Source organism: Halichoerus grypus, chromosome 13 (genome assembly GCF_964656455.1).
Source record: "Halichoerus grypus chromosome 13, mHalGry1.hap1.1, whole genome shotgun sequence".
NCBI lineage: Eukaryota > Metazoa > Chordata > Mammalia > Carnivora > Phocidae > Halichoerus > Halichoerus grypus.
The window spans coordinates 89678700-89704110 of NC_135724.1; the positions used below are offsets into that span (position 1 = coordinate 89678700).

General features: G+C 45.3%; 1 protein-coding gene across 1 annotated transcript in view; it reads left to right on the plus strand.

Moving 5' to 3' along the window:
• DNAH10 (dynein axonemal heavy chain 10) overlaps window positions 1-25411 on the plus strand; it is a 128122-nt gene that overhangs the window by 38862 nt on the left and 63849 nt on the right. The window contains exons 20-33 of the mRNA XM_078061091.1: window positions 1037-1513; window positions 1605-1763; window positions 3346-3462; window positions 3547-3649; window positions 4549-4727; window positions 8589-8800; window positions 12226-12379; window positions 13593-13826; window positions 15218-15340; window positions 17036-17269; window positions 19297-19520; window positions 22877-23146; window positions 23245-23428; window positions 24799-24933. Coding sequence (XP_077917217.1) covers window positions 1037-1513; window positions 1605-1763; window positions 3346-3462; window positions 3547-3649; window positions 4549-4727; window positions 8589-8800; window positions 12226-12379; window positions 13593-13826; window positions 15218-15340; window positions 17036-17269; window positions 19297-19520; window positions 22877-23146; window positions 23245-23428; window positions 24799-24933 — 2805 coding nt within the window. The remainder of the gene's footprint in view (window positions 1-1036; window positions 1514-1604; window positions 1764-3345; window positions 3463-3546; window positions 3650-4548; window positions 4728-8588; window positions 8801-12225; window positions 12380-13592; window positions 13827-15217; window positions 15341-17035; window positions 17270-19296; window positions 19521-22876; window positions 23147-23244; window positions 23429-24798; window positions 24934-25411) is intronic.

Consider the following 25411-nt stretch of genomic DNA (forward strand, 5'->3'; position numbering starts at 1 on the left):
CCTTTTCTCCTCTCCATGCAGTCACGACCAGTCCTATGGCTTTTAATGCCACCGCTCTGGGGAGGACCACCCACATCCATCCCCAGCCCAGACCACTCTGCTATACACCAGGCTCTTCGAGTCCCCTGCCTCCTGGATGGGTCCATCCCCTCCGACCTGAGTCTTGGCATGTCCAGGGTGGAATTCTTGACTTCCCCGTCCTGCAGCTCGATCCTGCCCCAGGTTTTCCTACTGCAGGAAACTGGCACCAGCACCAACACAGTCGCGTGAGCCGGAAACCTAGGAGCCAGCCTCGATTCCTCTGTCTCCTCCCATCTGCCCATATCCCGCCCCGTGGGGGCCTGGCTCACTCCCGTGCATCATCTCACACCTGGACCACTGCAGTAGCTTCCACAGTCCGTTCTCTCTTTTCATGTGTCTGTTAGCCATCTGGATGTCGCCTTTGTCTGTTCATGCCTTCTGCCCACTTCTTAACTAGGTTATTTGTTTTTTGGGTGTTGAGTTTGATAAGTTCTTTATAGATTTTGGATACTAGCCCTTTATTAGATGTGCCATTTGCAAATATCTTCTCCCATTCCAATATTGCACTGTGTGTTTAAAATTTAAATAAAAAAATTTAAAAATAAGTCAAACTCATAGAGGCAGAGAGTAGAATAGTGATTGCCATGGGCTAGGGAATGGGAGAAATGGGGAGTAACTACTAATAGGTAATTTAGTGGTAATGAGAAACTTCTAGAATGAGGTTATCATGAGGGTTGTACAGCATTATGAATGTACTTAGTGTAACTGAATTATAAACATTCTAGAAGTCCAATGCGCTATCCATTGCGCAACAGAGCCTTATAAACATTCTAAATGGCCAAAATGGCAAATTTTCTGTCATGTGTTTTTTTTACCACAGTAAAAATGTGAAGGGGAAAAAAATAATAAAGTGATTTCCATTATTAGCAAGACTTATTCCTGAATATGAATATATACACAGGAAGCAAAATAAATACTGAAGTGCTGTCTTTTCCCCTGATTCTTCTTTTGCCAGCATTTTGTTCGATGGATGAACGGCAGCTGCATCGAATGCCCTCCTCAGAAGGGGGAGGAAGAAGAACTTGTTATAATCAGCTTTTACAATGATATTTCCCTGAACCCTCAGATAATTGAACAAGCTGTTATGATCCCCCAAAGTGTCCACAGGATTCTGATTAGTCTTATGAAGTACCTCCAAAAATGGAAGAGGTATCGACCTCTGTGGAAATTGGACAAAGCCATTGTGATGGAGAAGTTCGCCGCCAAGAAACCTCCTTGTGTGGCGTATGATGAAAAGTTGCAGTTCTATTCCAAGATAGCCTATGATGTCCTGCGCCACCCTTTAATTAAGGATGAGCACTGCATCAGGCTGCAGCTAGGGCCTCTGGCGAACACGGTGCAGGAAAATGCCAAGTCCTGGGTGACCTCACTTGGAAAGCTTCTCAATGAGTCAGCAAAGGAGGAGCTCTATAATCTCCATGAAGAGATGGAGGTAGTGGATCACTGGGTTTAATGAAACTGCCTCTCATGAAAGTCGGGTTTTTTCTAGGTTTATTTAGTGTCCTTGGACTTTTCTTTTCTAGAGGCTGGCCAAGAACCTGAAGAAGAGCCCTAGTACCCTTGAAGACCTTAAGTTTGTCCTTGCAACCATTGCAGAAATTAGAAGTAAATCTCTGGTCATGGAACTGAGATACAGGGATGTCCAGGAGCGATACCGCACCATGGCAATGTATAATGTCTTTGTGAGTGAATGATTTTTTTTTTAATATTTTATTTATTTATTTGACAGAGAGATAGAGAACACAAGTAGGCAGAGAAGCAGGCAGAGGGAGAGGGAGAAACAGGCTCCCCGCAGAGCAGGGAGCCCGATGCGGGACTTGATCCCAGGACCCTGGGATCATGACCTGAGCCGAAGGCAGACACTTAACCGACTGAGCCACCCAGGCGCCCGAGTGAACGATTTTCTTAAGCATTTTACAGCTGGGTTGACTTATAAGACCTTTTTCAGACATACTTCTCAAATATGACTTTAAATAATAAAATTTAAATGTAAAGCAACCCCACAGTTATTTAGAATAATGAAAGCAGAGATTATTTCTTGATCTTGCATGGCTCAAATATTTTTCGTAGATTGATCTGTAACTGCACACCATGTCGATTCTTCTTCTCCTCCTCCTCCCCCTTTTTCTCCTTCTTCTCCTTCTCCTCTTCCTTCTTCTCCTTCTCCTCCTCCTCCTTCTCCTTCTCCTCCTCCTCCTCCTCTTTCTCCTCCTCCTCCTCCTCCTCCTTTCTTCCTCCTCCCTTCTTTCTTCTTTTGGTGTTAACTTCCTCTAATAAATAAAAGGCTCTTGCAAAAATGATAAGAAGTGAGGGAGGGAGAGTCAGAGAGGTATAAGATGATAAAAGAAACAGGTAGAGGATAATAATTCAATTGTCTTTATTTGGAGTCATTCAGGGTGGTTTCAAGGACCTTTAGAAGTCCATAGAGGAGTTTGGGGGGGGGGTGGCATCTCCGTGAAACTGCGTGCAAAATTTTGCATGCTGTGCATCCCATACACTCAAAAAGAATCAGCTGGAAAAAGAAGCAGCAAGTAATTGTTATAAGTCTACATTTGCATAAAACTTGTATTTCAGCATTTATGTTGCTTGACTTCTTTGAACACCTTCACTGAGCAGTAGTCTGAAAAGCTAGAGATCCTTTCATCAGAAAAATGCACAGTACGCAAAATTTATATTTTTATAATTAAAAGTTCTCAATGTTGTCTTTGCTTTCCTTTATTAAGTAAAATTATTTAAAAGTCTGTGTCTTAGAACTCCATGATGGTCTGCTTATATTGTCTGTGTGTTTTGGTTTCCTTCAAGTCATTTTGCTCCTTACGTACCTGTTATTTCTGAATGAGTTCTGGACAGTGTACATAACAAATTTGTAGAGAGAATTGGAGGCTCTAGATGTTGTTATATTTCATCACAGGAGATTTGTTTTTGCTTCTGACAGCACAGCTGGATGCATCAGCAAACTAAGATAACCTTGTTTTAATTAGAGATTGTTGATTTGAAGCTGGGTTTTAGTTTATGAAGGGCTTATCTCTCTAGGTTACCTCTCTTTCTATCTGTATTATCTACTTATTTTTAAATGTGATTTTATCCTGATGTTTGCATTATAAATATATAATTTTTTTCTAATTCAAGCAGTTTTCTCTTGGGTTCAAATGACCTAGTTATCAGAAGCAGAAATCCCTGGGAAGTAGCTTTGACCAGGATTTCATTTCCAAATTGCAGACCATTTATTGTTTGTTTTGCTTTTTTTAAAAATCTTTTTATTAGCCTTCTGATGCAGAGAAAGAACTGGTTGACAACATTGAAAGCATGTGGTCAAATCTGTTTAATGATTCAGTGAATGTGGAGCATGCTCTTGGGGGCATCAAGAGAACTTTCACAGAGGTACCTTTTAAATTTTTTACTTTCTGAGTAAAGATATTGACAAATATCCATTGGGATAAATTAATGCAATGCTGCCCTTCTCAGATTACTCGAGGTGAAATATCAAACTATAGACAGCAGATAGAGGATTTTGCAAAGCGTTTTTATCGTGAAGGCCCTGGTTCTGTTGGTGATGATCTTGATAAAGGTAAGAATATTCTGTTGGACTTACTGAGGTACTTGAGTATGTTTTGCTTAAGAATTTTATGGGATGATGGAATGGAGCAGTGTTTTTTTTTTAAGATTTTATTTATTTATTTGACAGAGACATAGTGAGAGAGGGAACACAAGCAGGGGGAGTGGGAGAGGAAGAAGCAGGCTTCCCGCTGAGCAGGGAGCCCAATGTGGGGCTCGATCCCAGGACCCCGGGATCATGACCTGAGCCGAAGGCAGACGCTTAACGACTGAGCCACCCAGGCGCCCTGGAGCAGTGGTTCTTAACCTTGCCTGTACACTGGGTTCACCTGAGGATCCCAAAAGCCCACGGATGCCTGGGGCCCAGATTTGAATTGTCTGATCCCATTGTTTTGGAGGGTGGTCCAAATGCCATGGGGATTCTAACGTGCAGCCCAGGTTGAGGCCACTTAGAGGGATAAATGTGAAGGAGACAGAATTTTCTTTCTTTTTTTTTCTTTTTTCTTTTTTTAAGATTTTATTTATTTGAGAGAGAGAATGAGATAGAGAGCATGAGAGGGGGGAGGGTCAGGGAGAAGCAGACTCCCTGCTGAGCAGGGAGCCTGATGCGGGACTTGATCCCGGGACTCTGGGATCATGACCTGAGCCGAAGGCAGTCGCTTAACCCACTGGGCCACCCAGGCGCCCAGGAGACAGAATTTTCTAACTGGAGAATTTTGCGTATGTACCTGGCCCTCTGATTTCTGTTAGAATGACAGAGAAATAAAGTTGTGGTAATTCCAGACATGTCTTCCCAGATGGCTTCTGTGGATGGAATGATAGTTTATGTACATTGCCTGTGATTTCTTACTCAATTTTGTGTACCTTGTATTTTTATGCACTCATTGATCTATGTCTTTACTTAATCACCAGGAGTAGAACTTTTAGCCACTTTTGAAAAAGAGCTCATGAAACATGAAAAGAACCGTCAGGAGTTGGCTAATGCTGAGAAACTTTTTGATCTTCCAATTACAATGTATCCAGAGCTGCTCAAAGTGCAGAAGGAAATGAATGGGCTGAGGACCATTTATGAGCTCTACGAAGGACTAAAGGTTAGTGTTACCCCTCACTGAAGGCAGTGTGAGAACCGACTAGGCTCAGTGGATTGTGAGGCCACCATGATAAAGAGCCTGGGGCCAATTTTGTAGAAGCTCTCACTTTGACTCTTGGGAAGAAGTGATGGGGAGCGATATTCAATGGCTTTAGGGTTTCCATTTGGGGAGAAAGTTGTGGAACTAGATGGTGGTGATGATTGCATAACATGGTGAATATACTTGATATCACTGAATCGTACGTGTGTGAAAGTGCTTAAAATGGTAAATGTCAGGTGTATTTTGCCACAATAATAAAAAAGAACACACTCTTTGGTGCTTGGGGCTTGGTTAAGGAGTGGGGTGAACCATTTAGTTTGAAGTGGAAATTAAAAGCAGTTATTGGGGCACCTGGGTGGCTCAGTTGGTTAAACGTCTGCCTTCAGCTCAGGTTGTGATCCTGGGATCCAGCCCCGAGTTGGGCTCCCTGTTCAACAGGGAGTCTGCTTCTCCCTCTCCCTCTGCCCCAATCTCATGCACTCTCTCCCTCACTCTCTCAAATAAATCAATAAAATCTTTTTTTTAAAAAAAGTAGCAACTATCATGACATTTGGATACCCTCTTGCGTATATGCTCCCCATGCAAATTCATGCCATTCATTTATTCATCCCTCCATCTATTCCCTCTGCTCTGTACAGCCCAGTGCTGTGCTAGTTGGAGAATAGGGTCTGGAAAGGAGTTGCATCTGCCCATTCCATTTCTGCCCTCTTGAGCCCCACGAGAGTTTGACTGTTTTAGTTTGTTCTCCCAAGACACAGAACCATCAGGCACCAAATAGATGGACCTTTCTTCCTTTTCTTTCTTTCTATCTCACTATCTATCATCTATCTATCTACCTAATCTATCTAAAGTAAACTCTGTGCCCAATATGGGGCTCAAAGTCATGACCCCAAGATCAAGAGTCACATGCTCTACTGACTGAGCCAGCCGGGCACCAAATAGAGTTGTTGGAGACTGGAAACCCCAGGATGTGGGGTTGGCAAGCTGGAGACCCAGGAGAGCTGGTAGTGTAGTTCCAGCTCAGGTCTGAATTAAAAGGCAGGAGAAGACTGATGTCCCAGCCTGAAGACAGGCAGAGAGAGAGAGAGAGAGAGAGAGAGAGAGAGAGAGAGTTCTCTCTTACTCAGTCTTTTTCTCTCCAGTCCTTCAGTGGATTGGATGAGGCCACCCTCAGTGGGGAGGGAAATCTGCTTTACTTAGGCTACTGATTCCAATGTTAATCTTACCCAGAAACACCCTGGGGAACATTGTCCGGAATGATGTTTAACCAAATATCCGTGCACCTGTGGCTCGGTCAAGTTCACACATAAAATTAACCGTCACCCTGACCCGCAAACAAATCACCATACTGCTCTGATGTGTAATAGGAATACAGTAGACAGAGTGTTACAGAACCTGGACTGGATGGCCCGACGGAAGAACCAAGCGGCACCCGGAGATCTTGGAGGATTGGAGGTTTGTTTAACGCCGGCGGGCTCAGAGGAGAGTGGTCTCCAAAGGTCTGAGCCCCGAGCACAAACAAAGGGGCAATTTATCTACATCTACATCTGCATACTTGGCACTTTAGGCACGTGAACGAAGCGGGCAGGGAGAAGAACCTGGATTGGAGCGCGGGAAGCAGAGCAGAACAAAGGACCTGGAAGAGTCCCGGGGCAGGGGCTGGGACTCCTTTGCTGGCTCGGTGGGCCATCTTAAGACACAGAATTCCCTTATCAAGAGCACCGCGGTGCCCAGGGGAGGAAGGCGGTGGTCAGGGAGGTGGCATTTGAGCAAGGCTCTGAACCAGGGGCAGGTTTTTTCCTGGTGCAGTCATTGGATTTAGGGCCCGTCCTACTTCAGCATGACCTCCTCTTAATGAATTCCATCTGCAAATCCTGATCTCCAGAAAAGGTCACATTCTGAGGTTCCAGGGGGATGTGAGTTCTAGCGGCGGTGGGGGGTGGGGGGTGGACACTCTTCAGCCCAGTACAGTGAAGAGTGGGGTATGTGGAGGAGAAGAACAAGAATTGAGCTTGGGGCACTCCAATATCAAATACCACAAGAAGATGCCCCAAAAGGAAAGGAGAACGAGGAGGGGCCTCGGTGGTAGGAGGACAAACAGGTGAGTAGAATGTCTTGGAAGCCAAGTGAAAATAGCCTTTCCAGGCTGTCCAACTGCACCAGACACTGCATCAGATCAGGTAAGAGGTGGTGTGGAATGAACGCTGAATTTCACATCACGGAGGCCACTGTGATCTTGGAAACATTTCAATGGAGTCGTAGCTGTGGAAGCCTGATTAGAGTGAGTCCGAGATATTTGCCCCAAAGAAAAGAAAGCATAAGTCCCTGCAAAGACATTTACATCAATGTTCACAGCAGGTTTACTTGTAATAGCCCAAGACTAGAAACCCAGATATCCACCAAGTGAATGGGTAAGTGCCGTGCCACGTCCATCCCACGGAATGTGAGAAGGTAGTAGAAAGGATCGAACTATTGATGTACTAGGGCAACAAGATGGATGGGTCTCAAAATCATCTTGTTGAGATACCAAAGAGTACATCCTGTATGATTCCACCTGCAAAAATTCTAGAACATGCCAATGAATTTATCATGGCAGAAAGCAGGGCCATGTGTCTGGGGGTGGGAGGGGGGTTAAGAGAGGCAGGAGGAGACTTTTAAGAGCTGTGAACGAGTTCACGATCTCGACTGTGGTGATGGTCTCATGGGTGTGCACACATGCCCGAACTTAGCAAATTGGGCGTCTAAATATGTCCAGTTGTGTATGCCAGTTAATCCCCAATAAAGATGAAAAAAGAGAGAATGGGAAGAGAGGAATCAGAAACGCCAAATCTAGACAGCTTTCCCAATGTGTTTGGTTGCAAAGGGAAGCAGAGAAATGAGGAGCGGTTAGGTGGAAGGGATGTGGGGTCAGGATAATTTTTTTAAGATGGGAGAAATAACAACGGGAATTGTATAGTGATGGGAATGATCTAGTAAGGAGGAAACATGGTGATAAGTAGGTCATATGGGGAAGGCAGAGCATATGCGCTGTGTAGGCGTTGACACTTGAACAAATACCAAGGAGTGGATTTAACTGCAGTTGAGGTTTCTCAAACGTGTCAGTGAGAGAGGGGAGGGGAACGGAGGGTGGAGGGAAGAAAGACCCTTTAATGATGGACAGGCTGTACGTTTAGGTGTAAGAACTCCTAAGAAGTACTTTTAGTTTCTTTCTGATTCATCTCTCATTAAATTTTTGCATAAAGTTCATGACTCGTGAATGTCATCTCAAAATAATCAAAAAGGTATTTGAGCTTTTAATATCTTTTTAGAAGACAAAGAAAAAAAATGAAAAATTGTAAATGTCTTAATGTCATTTACATCTAAGTCAAAAAAATTACCATATGTATATTTCATCAATTAACACAATTTTCTGTTAAATACGTTTCGTGACACGAAGCAACCCCATGGGAACCTCGATGTCACAGGTTGCAAATGCAGATTATCCAAGATGGTAAATTTTATGTAAGATAGTACTTTTTATGTTAAATCTCAGGAAATTCAGCACAAAATGCTGATTATCTATATGATAATCGGGCAGGATTATCTAAATTGTAAGTATTTTGTAATCTTAGCAGCATTATTTTGGCCGGGCCTTGAAAGAGTTGGAATTCCTTTGTTTGTATTTTGGAGCCAGTAATCAATACTTCCTTTTGTGAATCTGAGGTTTTTGTGGATAGATGGGCGATCCTGCTGGCAAAGAAGTGAGCGTGACCAAGGGTTGAGTACTGGCTCCCGCCGGTCAAAGGGGCCTTGTTGATGAGCCTATTTCTCACCCATTTCCAGGTTGCAAAAGAAGAATGGTCTCAGACCCTCTGGATCAACCTGAATGTTCAGTTCCTCCAGGAAGGAATCGAAGGTTTTCTCAAGTCCCTCAGAAAGCTACCCCGGCAGGTCCGAAACTTATCAGTGGCCTTCCATTTAGAAGCAAAAATGAAGGCGTTCAAAGACTCGATTCCTTTACTTCTTGACTTGAAGCATGAAGCACTGAGAGACAGGTTGGTTTTGTCCTGTTAGCCGTTGTGAAAGGGGGAGGAGTTTTAGTCTAAAATGCGTCCTTGCTTAGATCTGATGACAAAGCCCAAGGTTGCAACAGCTCTGCCAAACTTGAAAGATGCAGGTCATATTTCTATGAAATTGTTTCCTTGTGAAGTTTCTAGACAATTACCACCCACAAGGATTCTATTTTTTTTTTTTTTAAACCCTGCCAGATGTAAACGGGCATTTGTGGTTGCTTCATTCAAATGGTTTAAAAAAAAAAAATTAAGGGATCTAGATCAGCGCCATCCAGCAGAAATATGGTATTTAAAGTATTTCCACTAGCTGCTTTGAAAAAGAAAACAGGTAAAAATAATTTTAGTAATATATTTTAACTAACCCAGTCTACACAAAACATTATCGTTTCAACATGCAATCACTATAAAACATTTCTCACAAGATATTTTATGCTCTTCTTAAAAAAATGAGTTGCAATTGGCCTGTAGTTTATGAGTATGACATCTTTAATTTGGACTCGCCACGCAGCGACAGGTGACTTGTGGCGACCATACTGGACAGAGCAGGTGTCCCTAGTTTTTCAATGGAACAGCAGTCCTGGGGGTGGGATGGAGGAGATTCACTCCTCATTCGTCTGGGATCAGCAGGACGTGTCCACACAGGGACAGGAAATAGTAGGAGCTTTGGGAGTCACGCTCTCCCTGCCACGCTCCTCTCTCCCTCCATCGTATCTCCCAGTGGGTGGGCAGAGAGTCATGGAATGCCATCAGAGGATGACGTCATTCTGCTCAGCAAGAAAGCTTCAGCATTTTCTAGCTGAAGTTCCCTGTTTTTTGATGCCATAACCCAGTGCTTCCCAAGCTTAGGTAACTTCTCACCATTTTTGTCATATCCCAGCCAAAATCATTTATACTGTCATGGCTTGATTTTTTTCCTATCAGCTTATTTTTTTTTTTTTTTACTTGAACATGTTTGAAAAAGAAACCCGCACCACCGCTGTAAATGGGAAACCAAAAGCTTTTGCCATAAATAGAAAAATTATAAAAATTTTTTATATAAATTTGTATTTTATTTTTATAAAAATTATAAAAATAAAAACATTTCAAAAAGTTTAGCTCAAAACTTGCCTGTCGCTTAGTGGGAGGCCTACCCTGGACGAAGGGTGAATAACCGTGAGGAGGTGTTAAAGGCCCAGCAGCACCTAGCCGAGACTTTCTCTCCTTGATGTAATCAGAGGAGTGGAGGGAAACTGAAAAGGAAATCCCTTTCTCTCTGGTGACCTGGTGTTATTCATGCTGTGACACCTGTTTCCCCCCTCACCCCCCCACCAGGGCTGTGATACCCTTACTTCATATCAGCTCCTGGCCAAGGCCTGGGAATAGAGGAGGATGAATAGTAGATTCTCCTTTCTGACCATTTCTGGTTTGTGTGGGGTTGTTTTTTTTTTTTTTTTTTGGTGGGTTTTTTTTTTTTTAAGATTTTATTTATTTATTTGACAGAGAGAGACACAGCAAGAGAGGGAACACAAGCAGGGGGAGTGGGAGAGGGAGAAGCAGGCTTCCCACGGAGCAGGGAGCCCGACATGGGGCTCAATCCCAGGACCCTGGGACCGTGACCTGAGCCAAAGGCAGACGCTTAACAACTGAGCCACCCAGGCACCCCTGGTGGATTTTTTTTAAAAAGATCTTATTTATTCATTTTAGAGTGTGTGAGTGGGGGGAGGAGCAGAGGGAGAGAGAATCTCAAGCAGACTCTGTGCTGAGCTCAGAGCCCGACAAGGGCTCAGTCCCACAACCCCAAGATCATGACCTGAGCTGAAATCAAGAATCAGATGCTCAACCACCGAGTCACCCAGGTGCCCCTTTTTTGGCTGGATTTTTACAATAAAGTCAGTGATCCAGTGCTTACTGCTTATATGCTGGATACGTGGCATTCTGCTGGTCTAGCACTTAGCCTCTTTATTATCTTCATTCCATATAAATGGAACCATAAAAAAGGGCCAACCCACAGGCCAAGTGTGAACCTTAAAAGAAGGCCGGATTGGGTCAAGAGCAGAGCGGCTGGATGTGTCTGTGTGCACAGAGGCCTGTGTCACCCTCCCGTCTACAGCAGACCCCCTTTTTTTTTAAATTTAATTTATTTATTTGACACAGAGAGAGCGAGCGAGCGAGCACAAGAAGGAGGAGTGGGAGAGGGAGAACCTGCTGAGCGGGGAGCCCAATGCAGGGCTCAGTCCCAGGACCCTGAGATTATGACCTGAGCCAAATGCAGATGCTTAACAGACTGAGCCACCCAGGCGCCCCGGAAGCAAACTAATTTTGAACATACTTTCTTTTCAGGGTGTTTGGCTTCAGGGGCATTATAAATGTTGATGGGAATAGGGATGACACCACTTTAGCATTTACCAGCTGTCTTTTTCATTTTTGAAAAAGCTATCTGTGCACAAAAGGCATAAAATTTAAGCACCACCACATGATAGTGGAAGGTCATCCTCCCTCTTATCCTTGACTACAAGTCTTAGGAGAATCCCAGAGTCAATCACTTTATCAGTTTTCCCTCCACCTGTCCAGACAGTCTGTGCCAATTCAAGCCTGTTCACCTACTTACATATGTACATGTATATGCAGAGATCCATCCCTCTCATTTTTTAAAAAAGATTTTATTTATTTATTTGACAGAGAGAGACACCGCAAGAGAGGGAACACAAGCAGGGAGAGTGGGAGAGGGAGAAGCAGGCTTCCTGAGGAGCAGGGAGCCTGATGTGGGGCTCCATCCCAGGACCCTGGGATCAGGACCTGAGCTGAAGGCAGATGCTTCACCGACTGAGCCCCCCCCCCCTCCGCCAGGCGCCCCTACAGCAGACCCCTTATTACTGTCTCTGTACTCTGTGGTTTTCTCATGGCACTCAAAGCAGTATGTGATTATTTAATATATAGATCTGTTGTATTGTGTCCTGGCTGTACCCCTGCGTAGGTGGTGGAGTCCCCGCGGGCAGGAGCCTGGCCCTTGGTCGCTTGCCCCTGCCGCAGCTAGCCTACTGCCTGGAGCAGAGGAAAGAGCATGATAAATATTTACCAAATACACAGCAGCTCACGACTTACACCAGGGTCTCAGCCAGGCTGAGTGAGCCGACAGAGGTCGAGATCCCTGGTCCACAGACTACATGACAGAAGTAGGTTCCAAAAAGTTCAAAGCCGAATATTTTCTTAGATGGCCGTGAAGACTAGCCATCTAAGAGCGTATCTTGCTAGAGGTGGTTTCCTGGGTTTGATTCTGGAAGCCAGTGGGATTTTTGGAAAACTTTGGAAACGTGATTCCAATGATGTCCTCATTTATAATGGGATTTGTCCTGTGATGTAAGCGGGAATAATTAAATTCATCACTAAATCCAGGAAGCATAAAGGTTTTAATGTGGATGCACTTTCAGGCATTGGAAAGAGCTCATGGAAAAAACAGGCGTATTTTTTGAAATGACAGAGACGTTCACCTTAGAAAACATGTTTGCTATGGAACTTCACAAACACACGGATGTTCTCAATGAGATCGTAATGGCCGCTGTCAAGGAGATAGCCATCGAGAAAGTAAGACTGCTTTTAGTTACAAAACAGTTGAGAAAAGAAAGAGAATTATTTTTACTTTATTTTAATTTCAGTGTAGTTAGCATGCGGTGTTATATTAGTTTCAGAGAATTATGATTATTTCAAAAGATTTTATTTATTAGAGAGAGTGCGCATGCTCGAGTACAAGTTGTGGGGGAGGGGCAAAGGGAGAGGGAGAAGCAGATACCCCGCTGAGAAGGGAGCTGGACTTGGGGCTCCATCCCAGGACCCTGGGATCATGACCTGAGCCAAAGGCAGTTGCTTAACCGAAAACTTTTGTTATAGTACTTGTTGTATTTGAGTAATAAAGAATTGTTTGCTCTAGAAATTCTAGGATTTCTGCCTTGGTTAAATTTTTTATTGTTCTAGATTATAGTTTCACTTCCAATGCATTTATTAAGTGTATTTATTAAATGTATTAATGGATGTATATGGTAGAAAACTGAGAAAATAAATCACTTGTAACTCTACCACCTGAAGATAATTAGTAATATTTCAGTGTATGTCCTTTAATACTTAGAAGTGTGTAGACACGGGCCTGCACACACACACACACACACACACACACACGTGTAGTCCCACACAAACAGGTATAAAGGCACATCCATGTATAAGCCCATACACACACATGCACACGCATACATGTGCACAAATGCACATACCACATACACGGATGTATGCAGTACACACATGTATGCATCGCATACACATAATACACACACACAAATATTGATACAACTGGTTTTTGAAAATGCAATCATTAATAGGCATATAAATTTGTAATCTGATTTTCTCGCTTAATGGCAAATGCAGGGGCAGGATCATGTAGGTGTGCAGGGAGGCAGACCAGGAAATCTGGAGCCTGGTTCTGGTGCCGAGTGACCTGGCCCAGCTGCCTCACTTCTCTGAGCACCCAGCTGGCATCTCTATAGAACGCGGGTAGTAATCCTTACTTCCCTAGGGTGCTTTGGGGCCAGAAGGCGGTCCTATAGGGACTGTGCTTACCGGGCACATAGCCAGTGCTTGGTCAGGGATGTTGGGGTCGCCACGACGGAATCTCCGCTTACTTGGAAAGCTGACCGAGGCTCTGGGTTGAGTAGCTGACCGAAGGCAAGCTCAGAAGGTTGCTCTTGAGTTGGAGTTCTGTTTTTTTCGATATCTGTGCCCAAACCACTCTTTTTATCTTCCTGAGCAGGCGGTGAAGGAAATCCTGGATACGTGGGAAAGTATGAAGTTTACTGTGATCAAATATTTCAAAGGCACACAGGAGCGAGGCTACATCTTGGGGTCTGTCGACGAAATCATCCAGTGCCTTGATGACAACACCGTCAACCTGCAAAGCATCTCGGGAAGCAGATTTGTGGGGCCTTTTCTGCAGACTGTTCACAAATGGGAGAAAACGCTTTCTCTGATAGGGGAAGTCATTGAGGTGAGAGAAAAGCCAGAGAGCACTTTTATACGAGAATATTTTGTGCTCAGACCCTGATGCTTTTCTGGCTTGATTTATTGTAGGGTTTGTGTGTGCATGATTAGAAGAGTCAGTCTGAGTTTTTATTTCAATGAATGCATTTTTAACTTCCATGATTCTTAATTGGGTCTCTTTCATATGACCGTATTCTTGTTATATACTGTCCTGTTCTTGTCAGGATATGTTCATCTCCTTTAGCACATGGAAGAATTTAAACATATTTAAAGCCCTTTTCACATTTCTCCATATTTATTCTTTTCTCAGGTCCGAGTTTTCCTCTGTGTGTGTGTGTGTGTGTGTATGTACCGGGACTGTCTTTCCTGGTAGTGGGTTTTTCTCGGTGGGATCTATTTATTTTTAAAGTTAATCTTACATTAAATGTTTCTGCCTGTGCTTGCTTCACTTTGTCATGTGTTTCTGCAGTTTCTCCAAGTCGGCCTGTCATAGTGGACAGCACTGAACAAGGTTTTATATTATCAGGTGGCTTGGGGCTTTCTTCTTGTTGTGGGAAGTGCTAGTCCAGACCTCTCTGAGCGACCCAGGCTCATCTCACCATTTTTGTGTGCTGCCTCTTTTCTCTCCCCAGACCACAGGCAAGTGCCTTGTTCCAGGCACAAACTTGAGTTTTGGCTGGGATGATACCGGCCCTGGTTCCCTGGCTGGGGAGGTGGCCCAGGCCCTCGCTCCTCTCAAGCATGGGCTTCCTTCGCTTGCTTGTTTTGGTCCATTACTTTTTGTTAGGTAGGATATAGCACTGTTTTATTTTTCTTCATTATTTAAAAATTTTTTTAAATGGATGTGAAATTTACATAACATTAATCATTTTATTTTTAAGAAGATTTATTTATTTTAGAGATGAGGGGAGGGGCAGAGGGAGATGGGGAGAGAGAGAATCTCAAGCAGACTCCCCACTGAGCACAGAGCCTGACACGGGGCTCAATCTCACGACCCTGAGATCACAACCTGAGCTGAAACCAAGAGCTGGATGCTAAACTGACTAAGCCACCCAGGTGCCCGTGTTTGGGCTTTTTTTTTTTTTTTTTTTAACATGATCTGTCTTTTGTTCCTCTGGGTAACACGCCCCCACCCCTGCTTACAACTAGAAGCTTCTTCCTTGCCCTGGGCTGGTGTGGAGAGTTTGCTTTTGCTTTTGTGTGGGGCTTGGTATCTTAAAATATTTAGCTATGCTTTCTTCATCATTCTTGTATATTTGGAAGGGAGTGTGTGTACTCTGTCGTTTGCCTGGGGAGACTTCTGATCTGAGCTGACGTTCATCTGTCCTGTGTTAGGGTGGGAGTTTGCCCTCCATACCTCAAGGTACCTGTTCTGATGTTCACATTGTGCATTTCCAGATTTGGATGTTGGTTCAGAGAAAATGGATGTACCTTGAAAGCATTTTTATCGGTGGCGATATCAGGTCACAACTTCCTGATGAGGCGAAGAAGTTTGACAACATCGACAGAATATTTAAAAGGGCAAGTGACTGGCTTCTGTTTTAGTCATGAAAGGACAGTGATTTGAGATACGTTTACTTATGTTTCTGCAGGTAGTATTTTGTCTGTTAAGTACCTTCTGATTTTTTTTTTTAGGTTTATTACTTTTTAAGTAATCTTTATGCCCAACATGGGGCTCGAACTCACGACCCTGAGATCAAGCGTCACATGCTCTTCCAGCTGAGCCAGCCAGGTGCCCCTAATTCTGAATTTTTTAAATCATTACCTATGACCTTCATCTGTTCAGTAAAAATTTCTGTTTGGTTTCAAGCTGCTGGCACATGGCACTGAAACTTTTTTATATTGATTTTTTATTATAAAAGTAATACTTGCTTAAAAAGCTTGGAAAATGTAGAAAGGTAGGAAAAAAAAACGTATCTTCCGGAGTTCTGTCACCTTGATGTGACCATTTTAGTATGCTGTATATTTCTTTTGTCTTTCTTTTCTGTGCGCATGGGTTTAAAAACACAACGATAATGATATTCTGTATAATTTTCTCCTAATTTTCTTTTGATATTATGAGAAAGGTATTTTGTATTTTGACACTTGAGAGAAGATTCTGATAGCTTTATAAAACGTTCCAGTGAGTGGCTTGACATTACTTTAGTTGATTGTTGTAACGAGACATCTTGTTCCAAGAGGAATTCTTTGCGTTCATCAGTAATTTGCAGGCCTGTGCTTCTGCCTTTTCCACATTTAGGATGAATATCTTATGAGAGACTGGTGGAAAGTAAATTGCCTGTGAAGGAGTAGCACCCATTTTAAAGTCCTTCCTGGAAAGGGTTGTGCCCGTCTTTGCCGCCCCTAGCCATTAGTGGGGTGAGGGTCTTAACCCAGAGCCACCTGCCCTTGAAGCCGGGTGCCTTGCTGCTCAGTGTTGCTACACGCTCTCTAGTTAGGAGGGGCCGGTTCACATTTGGGTCTCTTTTATCCATTAGAGTTGATAATATTTCCTTATTCATTTGCATAACCTATTTTTTTAAACTTAAATCACACAATGGATATTTATTATAGAAGAATTGAGAAACTAAAAAAAAAAGCAAAGAAAGGAAAAAAATACCTATAATCCCACACCCCAGATAACCATTTTGACAGGTCAATATCTATCTTTCCAGAATTTGTTTATTCCTGTATAAACATATAGATAAGTATTATAAGTAAATACTCCACAAAATAAGATCATTCTTACCAATGGGATCATTTAAAAAAATTGAATGTCTTCGGCATGTATTTCAATAAATAAACATGGAAACGATCACTTTCAGCCAACGATTGACCCAGTTTCCTGTTGGATGTTGGGGATATTTCCCTAACTGCCCCCTCCATGTGCCACCATGAAGGGTGCTGGAGGGACCGTCCCGGGACATGCACGTGGCCCAGAGTGGAGCTTCTGGGCTCATTCATCCCACAAAGGGCGACTGGGGGCCTTCCATGTACAGACACTGTTGTCGACCCACGGGACACATCAGTGAGCCAGAGAGATTAAAAATTGCTTACCCCGACAGCTGACCTTCTAGTGGGAGGCTGGAAAACATTAACGTCAGAAATAAGTAAATTGTCTATAGTATGCTAGGAGGTGCTAGGGACATCCGCCTCGGCCCGCAAAAGGCTGTGGTTCGGGTGCGTGTTGGTTTTGTGCTTCCCTGGCCCGACGGCTCTCCTCTCGCCCTCGTCCAGATCATGGGTGAGACCTTAAAGGACCCCGTGATCAAGAGATGCTGCGAGGCCCCGAACCGCCTGGCCGACTTGCAGCACATCAGCGAGGGCCTCGAGAAATGCCAGAAGAGCTTAAACGACTACTTAGACTCCAAGAGAAACGCTTTCCCGAGGTTCTTCTTCATTTCTGACGACGAGCTGCTCAGCATCCTGGGGAACAGCGATCCTCTCTGTGTCCAGGAGCACATGATCAAGGTGGGCTCCTGCGGCCCCGCACCCCCCCACCCCGGGAGCGGCTGCCCATGCTCTGTCCCGGGGCTTGTTCCATCCTAGGTCTCTGCGCGGTTGGCTCAGCCCCGAGGCTAGGAAATGCTGCCTGGCCTTTATCGGAAACATAAATCTGATGAAATCCACTCAGTCTGAAACTGTACAAAGATTCCACTGTTACTTGTTGGTCTTTTTGTAAAGTCCAAAAACATTATTTTTTGGAGAAACTAAAAGGAATCCAGTAATACACAAAGACTAATATAATAAGCAAAGGGTGATGCAGGATGGGGTTTCAGCATGTGGACTGATTGCCTTGTTCAAATCCTGACTCCACACAAATTTGCTGTGTGACTTTTGGCAAGTTACTTAACCTCTCTGGGCATCGATTTCCCCTCCCCTCCCCTCCCCTCCCTTTCCCATTCCTTCCCTTCCCGATTTTATTTATTAGAGAGAGGGAGAAGCAGACTCCCCCTGAGCAGAGAGCCTGGCATGGGCTCCATCCCAGGACCCTGAGATCATGACCTGAGCCAAAGGCAGCTGCTTAATTGACTGAGCCACCCACGTGCCCCTGGGCATCGGTTTCTTATCTGTAAATAAGGATAACCCCGAGAGTTACCTGCTTCAGTGGAGTTGTCATTAAGAGTAAATGAGCTTGTATTTGTAAAATACTTAGTGCCTGCCTTATGATGTTGGCTAAATAACCTTATCCATCACCCAGAATTGACTGGTAACCAACTTGTTTCCAGTTAATCCTATTTGCTTCCTCTCTCCCTCCCTCTCCCCCCTTCCCTTCTCTCTCCCTCTCTCTTTGTCAAACAAAGCTGTAGAGATAAAGTTGCCACACTCTTTGCCCCCTCTCCCTGTCACAGCTCTCCCTCCCTTTTTGGGAGGCAGCCACAATCACGAGTTGGTTTGTGAGTCCTTCCAGCTTTGCATACTTGGACATACGCGTATCCATGAACGATATTGACCAGCAAGAAACAACAGACAATACCGTCTCTGGGGATAGACAGCCAGAGCACGGGCAGAATGAAGCTTCGATCAGCGGGTCAAAGCTCTATATTTAGTAACAGCCTAGGCCCGGGGTTCCCAGACTTGGCAGTGTTGGTAGCTGGCCAGATAACGCTTTGCTCTGTGTGTGTACATGTGTGTGTCAGGGGCCTGGGGCCGTCCTGTGTGCCGTGGGACACTCAGCAGCATCCCTGGCCTCTACCCCCTCGAAGCCAGGAGCATTGCTCTCCAGTTAAGACAACCAAAAATGTCTCCTGACATTGCCCAGTGTCCCCCCTGGGGGCAGGACCATTTGTGGTTTTGAATCGGTGTTGTAGAATAATTCCTTTATTCCAAATAACAGAGCATGTGGGATCAAGTGCAGAACTCCACAGTTTCCCTTTAGTTAATGCTGATTTCCTTCTTACACTAGAATTCATGTCTTGGGTCGTCTGTGTTCCTTTCTCAAAGGGGAGTTTTATATTTTGTTTCCGCTTTCATAAACAAATATTTGACTGTTTTAGAAAAATGCATGTTAGAAGTACATCATTTACTGGTAGCCCCTTTTGCAAACCTCTGGTTTTATCCTTTAAAGCCTCTTGCCTTTCCCTTCTCCTCTCTGACTGGCAGAGTGCCTTGTCTTATATCCTGAGTCCTAAAAGACTCATTTTTCTGAATAGCATTCTGATCAATATCGCTGATGATGGGCAATGGAAGGCAAGTGTTTTATGTGCCGGCGGCCTTCCTCGCATGTTGTTTGATTTGACCTTCCAACCTCATCTTGGACGTGTCGTAATTATGTCTGTTCCAGGCCAAGAGAGGAGCAGCAGATTGCCCCAGGTCACCCAGTTGGGCCGTGGGGGATCCAAGCACACGTCTCACTTGTCAGCCCCATGGTGTTGAATCACCAGGCTGTTCTGCGTCTCCTCTGTTCAGATACCTCTCCCTCCCCGCATATACTCTCTAGAACCTGGCGCCGCCACCCAGCGTCCGTGTCACAGGGTGGATGTCCCGCTGTATTGCAGATGTTCGACAACATCGCTCTGCTGAGGTTTCACGATGGGGAGAATGGAGAGAAGCTGGTGTCCGCCATGATCTCAGCAGAAGGAGAGGTCATGGAGTTCCGCAAGATCATCCGGGCAGAGGGGCGCGTGGAGGACTGGATGACCGCCGTGTTGAACGAAATGCGGAGGACCAACCGGCTGATCACCAAAGAGGCTATCTTTAGATATTGCGAAGACAGAAGCAGGTAGGGTCGCGACTGGGAATGCGTGTCACTTTCTCATATGAATAGTCCTAGTGGATGATTTAACACTAAGGGCTTGGAGTAGATCAAGTGACATCCCGAACGAAGTTTTCTTCTCTTGCAGTAGTTAAGTTGGCCCATGCATTGTCTGTCTTTAAAGGCCCACCTAGTTCAGGACTTCTCAAAGGGTGGTGGCATCTGGACCCACAGCATTAGGGCCCCAGGGAGCTTGTTAGAAACGCAAATGCCTGGGCCCTCCCCCAAATCTGCCCCATCAGAAACTCTGGGGGTGGACCATCTGTGTATTTTATAAGCCCCTCCCCGGGGATTCTGAGCCAACCACTGACCTGGTGACCCAACAGAAACCAGGTGTTCGGGAGGGTCAATCTGTGTATGGGTTAAGGGGTAAAGTCGTTTCTAAAATATTTAACGATCTCAATCATGCCTTGACTTTTGTGGCCCAAGAAGCATCTAGGCACCGAGCTGAGCCTGCTTCTTGCTGCGAGGAGAGCTGACTTTAATATGCACCTGAACGCAAAGTACATAAAGCATCTTTGGATAACGAGTTCCATTAGATTCAAGCGGGATTCCCAGGAATATATTCGGCAGGGCCTTTATGCACACATAAAACCTCCATTATTATTTTAAGAATGCTATCCTTTTGATTTTATACACTGCCTTTTTGATTTATGGACTGAAAACATCTAGTTAAGTACCTTTATTAGAGAATAGCATTTTATTTGTATGATTATGATCCTTTATTTTTTTTTTTTATTTTTTTTAATTTTTTTAAAGATTTTATTTATTTATTTGAGAGAGGATGAGAGGAAAGAGAGAGCACATGAGAGGGGGGAGGGTCAGAGGGAGAAGCAGACTCCCCGCTGAGCAGGGAGCCCGATGCGGGACTCGATCCCGGGACTCCAGGATCATGACCTGAGCCGAAGGCAGTCGCTTAACCAACTGAGCCACCCAGGCGCCCCATGATCCTTTATTTTTTTAGGTACTGTAAGAATTGGCTTATATCCTTAGGTAATCAGGTATATATAGATCTGTCCAGTGGTGTGCTGGTACACTGGCTTTCTGAAAAAGGGAAAAAAAAAAACCCCTTTGATTTAGAGAGTTCATCAGTGTTCATGGTGTCAATACTCCCACCACAGCTGATTTCAAAGCTAAGTGGTATAATGGTAAGTGGTTTGAACATCAGCCTACAAAATTCTTGAATATTTGACAATGAACTCTCGTGAACTGGTAGGAGGTGGCTCTAGCATATTATCAGTTATATTCATTGATTGAGCTAATATTTATCGGGCTCCTGCTCCGAGCTAATCACTGTGCTAGATGCTCTTACAAAGCTGAGCTAGACAGAAATCACCAGCCTCCAGAAATAGTGATCACTGAGTATTCTGAAGTCTCCTTAATGCTCCCAGATCAGATGAATTTTACACCGACATTAGTTTTAGCTACATTATAACTACCACTTTGCCAGGGCATTGTTGTGTGTCACAGGGTGTGGTCGGTGGGAGACGGGATAAGGGAAGGCACCCCGAAGTCTCTGCGCCACCCCTCTCCTCCCCAAATGCCCCTCCGCCTCACGTGGGAGCTGTTGTTTCTAATGAAAGGATGTGTAGTTGAAATGAATGTATTGGTTTGTTTGAACAGACATGTTTTGGCATCACTGAGAAGACAAGCCCAGGGGTATGCAGCCCCAGAAAGCACCCAGTATCCTGCAAAACACCATCATGTTCCTCTTAGCTCTGCCCTGAGTCACTTTATTTTCTCTGGTCAAGTTTGCTTCTGCCCCTCCTGATTTCTAACTTCCTGGGCCCCTCATCACCTTCATTATATCTTTCTAGTGTGTAGGGATCATAACTATAAATACTATTTAGGTTTTTAGAGGCGCCAGACAACCTTAAAACAAGATGGCAAAGCCTAATCTTTTCATTGTTTTAAATATTCTTAATTTATTTTGCCATTCATGTGTGTCATCAAGGTAAAGACTAGTAATTTACAGTCACTTTCCGTGGATTGGAACTTACAGCTCTGGGTCCATTATTTTTAAAGTACGATTTGGAAAAAAAATGTGCCCTAAATATATTTCAAGGCACTTACCGGCTTTGGAAATTCGTATCTCTGTAGAGGAAATCCAAGCAGCCAATAAACATATGAAAAGAGGAGATCTGTTGTTAGTCATTGGGGATCTGCAAATTAGCTTAGAATAAGATACGGTTTTCCCCTTGCCTTTTAGATTGGAAAAAAAAAAAATCAAAAGAGTGATAATACCTAGTGCTGGAGAGCATGTGGTGAGAAGGGCAGTGCTATGCATTGTCAGTGGGGTAAGGATTGCTTCAACCTTTAAAAGTAATTTGACCATTTCTATTAAAATAAACTACCCAAAGAATGCATTATACTTTGGCCTGGTTGTTTTGCTTTTGGGGTTCTGTTCTATAAGTCTAGAAGCAGCTCCGACTCATCAGGTTAGATGCAGAGCAGTGTTTGTCCACCTCAACACTACTGACGTCTGAGGCTGGAGAATGCTTTTCTGTGGGGGACTCTGGTGCCTTGTAGGATGGTCAGCACCATCCTCAGACCCTGTCACCCGCTAGATGCCAGTAACACCCCTACCCCCAGTTGTGACAACTGAAAATGTCTCCGGACATCGCCAAATGGTGTAGAGGGATGTTTATTGCAGTATTATTTGTGTTGGTGAAGGAACTAGAAGCAGCTTAACTAGACACCAGTAAGGTAATGCTTGAGTACACTGCAGCACTCTCAGGCTCTGGAATATCATGCGGCTTTTATAAAGATTGGGTTAGACTACATCCATTGACCTAGAGGCTTACCTCTTCGAATTCTTAAATGGGACAAGCAAGGTGCAGAATACCCTGTATCGTCTGGTGCCGTTTTTGGAGGAACAACCACCACAGCCCCATCTCCCCGTACATGTGTATAACTTTGGTCAGGTGTGCAAGGGAGAGAAAAGAGTAGTGAGTAACACCCAGGAAGCTCTAACTAGGCAAATCGGTGGGGTGGTCAGAGATGATTAAATTTTTTGTTGGAATTTAAAAATGTAGAAATTCTTATCATATGCCCATAATATTAAGTCACTCTGCAAACCTGTCCAGGCATATTTTAAAAGGGATCTAGCATCTTTCTACATCATCACCTCTAACTTTCTTGTGTGTGCGTGTCCTTGGTCTGGTGTTTTCCTGTCCAGCTGGAAGACTTACGGTCATTTGCTTACCTAGAACCCTCACTTTGTCTCCCCAGTTCCAGATCAAAGAAATTACATTCTTATGGGGACTGTTATCTGGTGCCAGTCCCTGGAAAAAGATCTCGAACAGGTGTGCATTTTCCTTTAGGGTCAACTGGATGCTCCTGTACCAAGGGATGGTGGTGCTGGCCGCCTGCCAGGTGTGGTGGACCTGGGAGGTGGAGGATGTCTTCCACAAAGTACAGGAGGGGGAGAAGCAGGCCATGAAGGACTATGGCAAGAAAATGCACCAGCAGATTGATGAGTTGGTCACTCGGATCACCATGCCCTTGAGCAAAAATGACAGAAAGAAATTGAACACGGTCCTCATCATCGACGTGCATGCCAGAGATATAGTTGATTCTTTCATAAGAGGCAGGTAGGGACCTCTGGGGGCCCCGGCGTGTCACAGTGCATCCTCCACCGGGCTTGGCCTCGCCGTTTCTCCGACCTCCTCTCCCTCCTCTCCCCTTCCAGCATTCTCGAGGCCCGGGAGTTTGAATGGGAAAGTCAGCTGCGGTTCTACTGGGACCGGGAACCCGACGAGCTGAACATCCGTCAGTGCACGGGCACCTTCAGCTACGGCTATGAGTACATGGGTCTGAACGGGAGGTTGGTCATCACGCCGCTCACCGACCGGATTTACCTGACTCTCACTCAGGTGATCGGCTGCCCGGACTACGAGGTTACCAGCTGCCTGTGGTTATGGGTTGTTCTCGAAGTGTGATTAGGGCGACTGCAGATACCATACTGGGTTGACCAGTGTTCCTCCCTCCCAATTCATGTCCACTCGGAACCTCACGATGTGACCTTCTTTGGAAATAGGGTCTTTGTTTAATTAGGGAAGGATTGGGAACATCCTGGATTAGGGCCCTAGATCCGATGACTGGTGTCCTCGTGAAAAGAGGAGAGGACACAGAGAGACGGGAAAGGTGATGTTAAGACAGAGGCAAGGGTTGGAGTGAGGTGGCCACAAGCCAAGGAATGCTTGCAGCCACCAGAGCAAAGAACCCCCTAGAAGCTTTGGAGGGAGTGCGGCCCTGCCAATACCCCAATTTCAGACTCCTGGCCCTCAGCGCTGTGAACAAATACATTTCTGTTGTTTTCAGCACCCCCCCCCAACGTGGTGGTAATTTGCTAGGGCAGCCCCAGGAAACCAATGCTGGTAGCAGGGGACATAATTGTTCAAAATCTGTAAACGAGTTTGAACTCAGAACAGGACCTACTTGCCACCTTTTGGGGTTGGGCTGTTGCCGGTTCAGGCGGCCCCTAAAATCACCCTCAGGTTTAATAATTTGCTGAAAGGGCTCACAGACCTCAGAAAGGCCATCGCAGTCCTGGTTGTGGTTTAATATAGCCAGAGGGTGCAGGTCAAACCCCGCAGCAGGAGACGGCTGGGGCTGGGAGCTGCGCGTCCGTCTGGCAGAGTCGGCGTGCGGACAGCATTCGCTCTCACAGCAGCTCTGCGTGGCCATGGGCAGCGAGTGTCGCCACGCGGGGAAGCTCGTACATGGTGTCTAGGCTTTCAGCTGGGGACTGGTCGTGTAGGAATGGCCGATTGCTTGCATGGCTGACTTGAGTTTCCAGCTTCTCCAGAGGTCAGGCTGATACCATGGGGCCCAGAGTCACAGTTCTCAGGGCATCCCACGGGCTCTGAGGTCAACTCCTAGAATTTGGAGACACAGGGCCAGACCTTTCCTTGGGCTCATCCTTTACGGCACAGATGCACCTGTGTGCTCGAGCCTCGCCTCAGCTCTGGGAACTGCTAGGGCCTCATCTTGGAGGAGGCACCCGTTCCAGCATGTCGCTTAGTCCCTGGTCCCTATATCACGGCGTGGGGGCGGCCAGCAGAGGTCAATGGAAAAACACAGAAAAGAAATGTAAAAAATAGTGACTATCAGGACAGGTGAGTGTGAACGTGTCCATTGCCACATGTATACTGCACATATGTTGTCACAGTGCTTCGGGAAGTGGCACCTGTTTCCTTGTGTGAATCCGACAACATAGGTTTTGCATTTGGCTCATCACCAGGCCCTGTCCATGTATCTGGGAGGGGCCCCTGCTGGCCCGGCGGGTACTGGCAAGACCGAGACCACCAAGGATCTGGCCAAAGCCCTGGGCTTGCTCTGTGTCGTGACCAACTGCGGAGAAGGCATGGATTACAAGGTACGGTGGAGCGCTGAACGCGGGACGTGGGAGGAAGGCATTGCGCCCCACACTCCTCCATGAAAAGACGGGGCGACAGCTGGAAGAATGGAGCATAAAAAAATCTTTGACCCTCAGTCTCAGAGCTTATACGTGTCTGCTTGTTAGCAGCATGCAGAGCAAACGTTGTAAACTGAAATGCCACCAGAGCTGCGTAGGTAATATAAATGAGGACCGCAGCACGGGGAGACCGGGAGGGAGGTGAGGAGCCAGGCGAGGGCCGCGGCCGGCTGGAGGGCACTGCTGCGGCCCCAGGGGGCGCCACTCTCTAGCTGCGGTTAACCGTTACCACTTGGCGAAAATGGACCCCCGGCTGCTAGATTTTCCAGTATTTCAAGAGAAGCCAGAACTCTGGAGTTTTCCATGAAAATCCTTAATCTGTAAACTCCTGTGAATAGGAGAGCTGGCCCAGGAGGGTCCTGGAAGTCTTGCCAGAAAG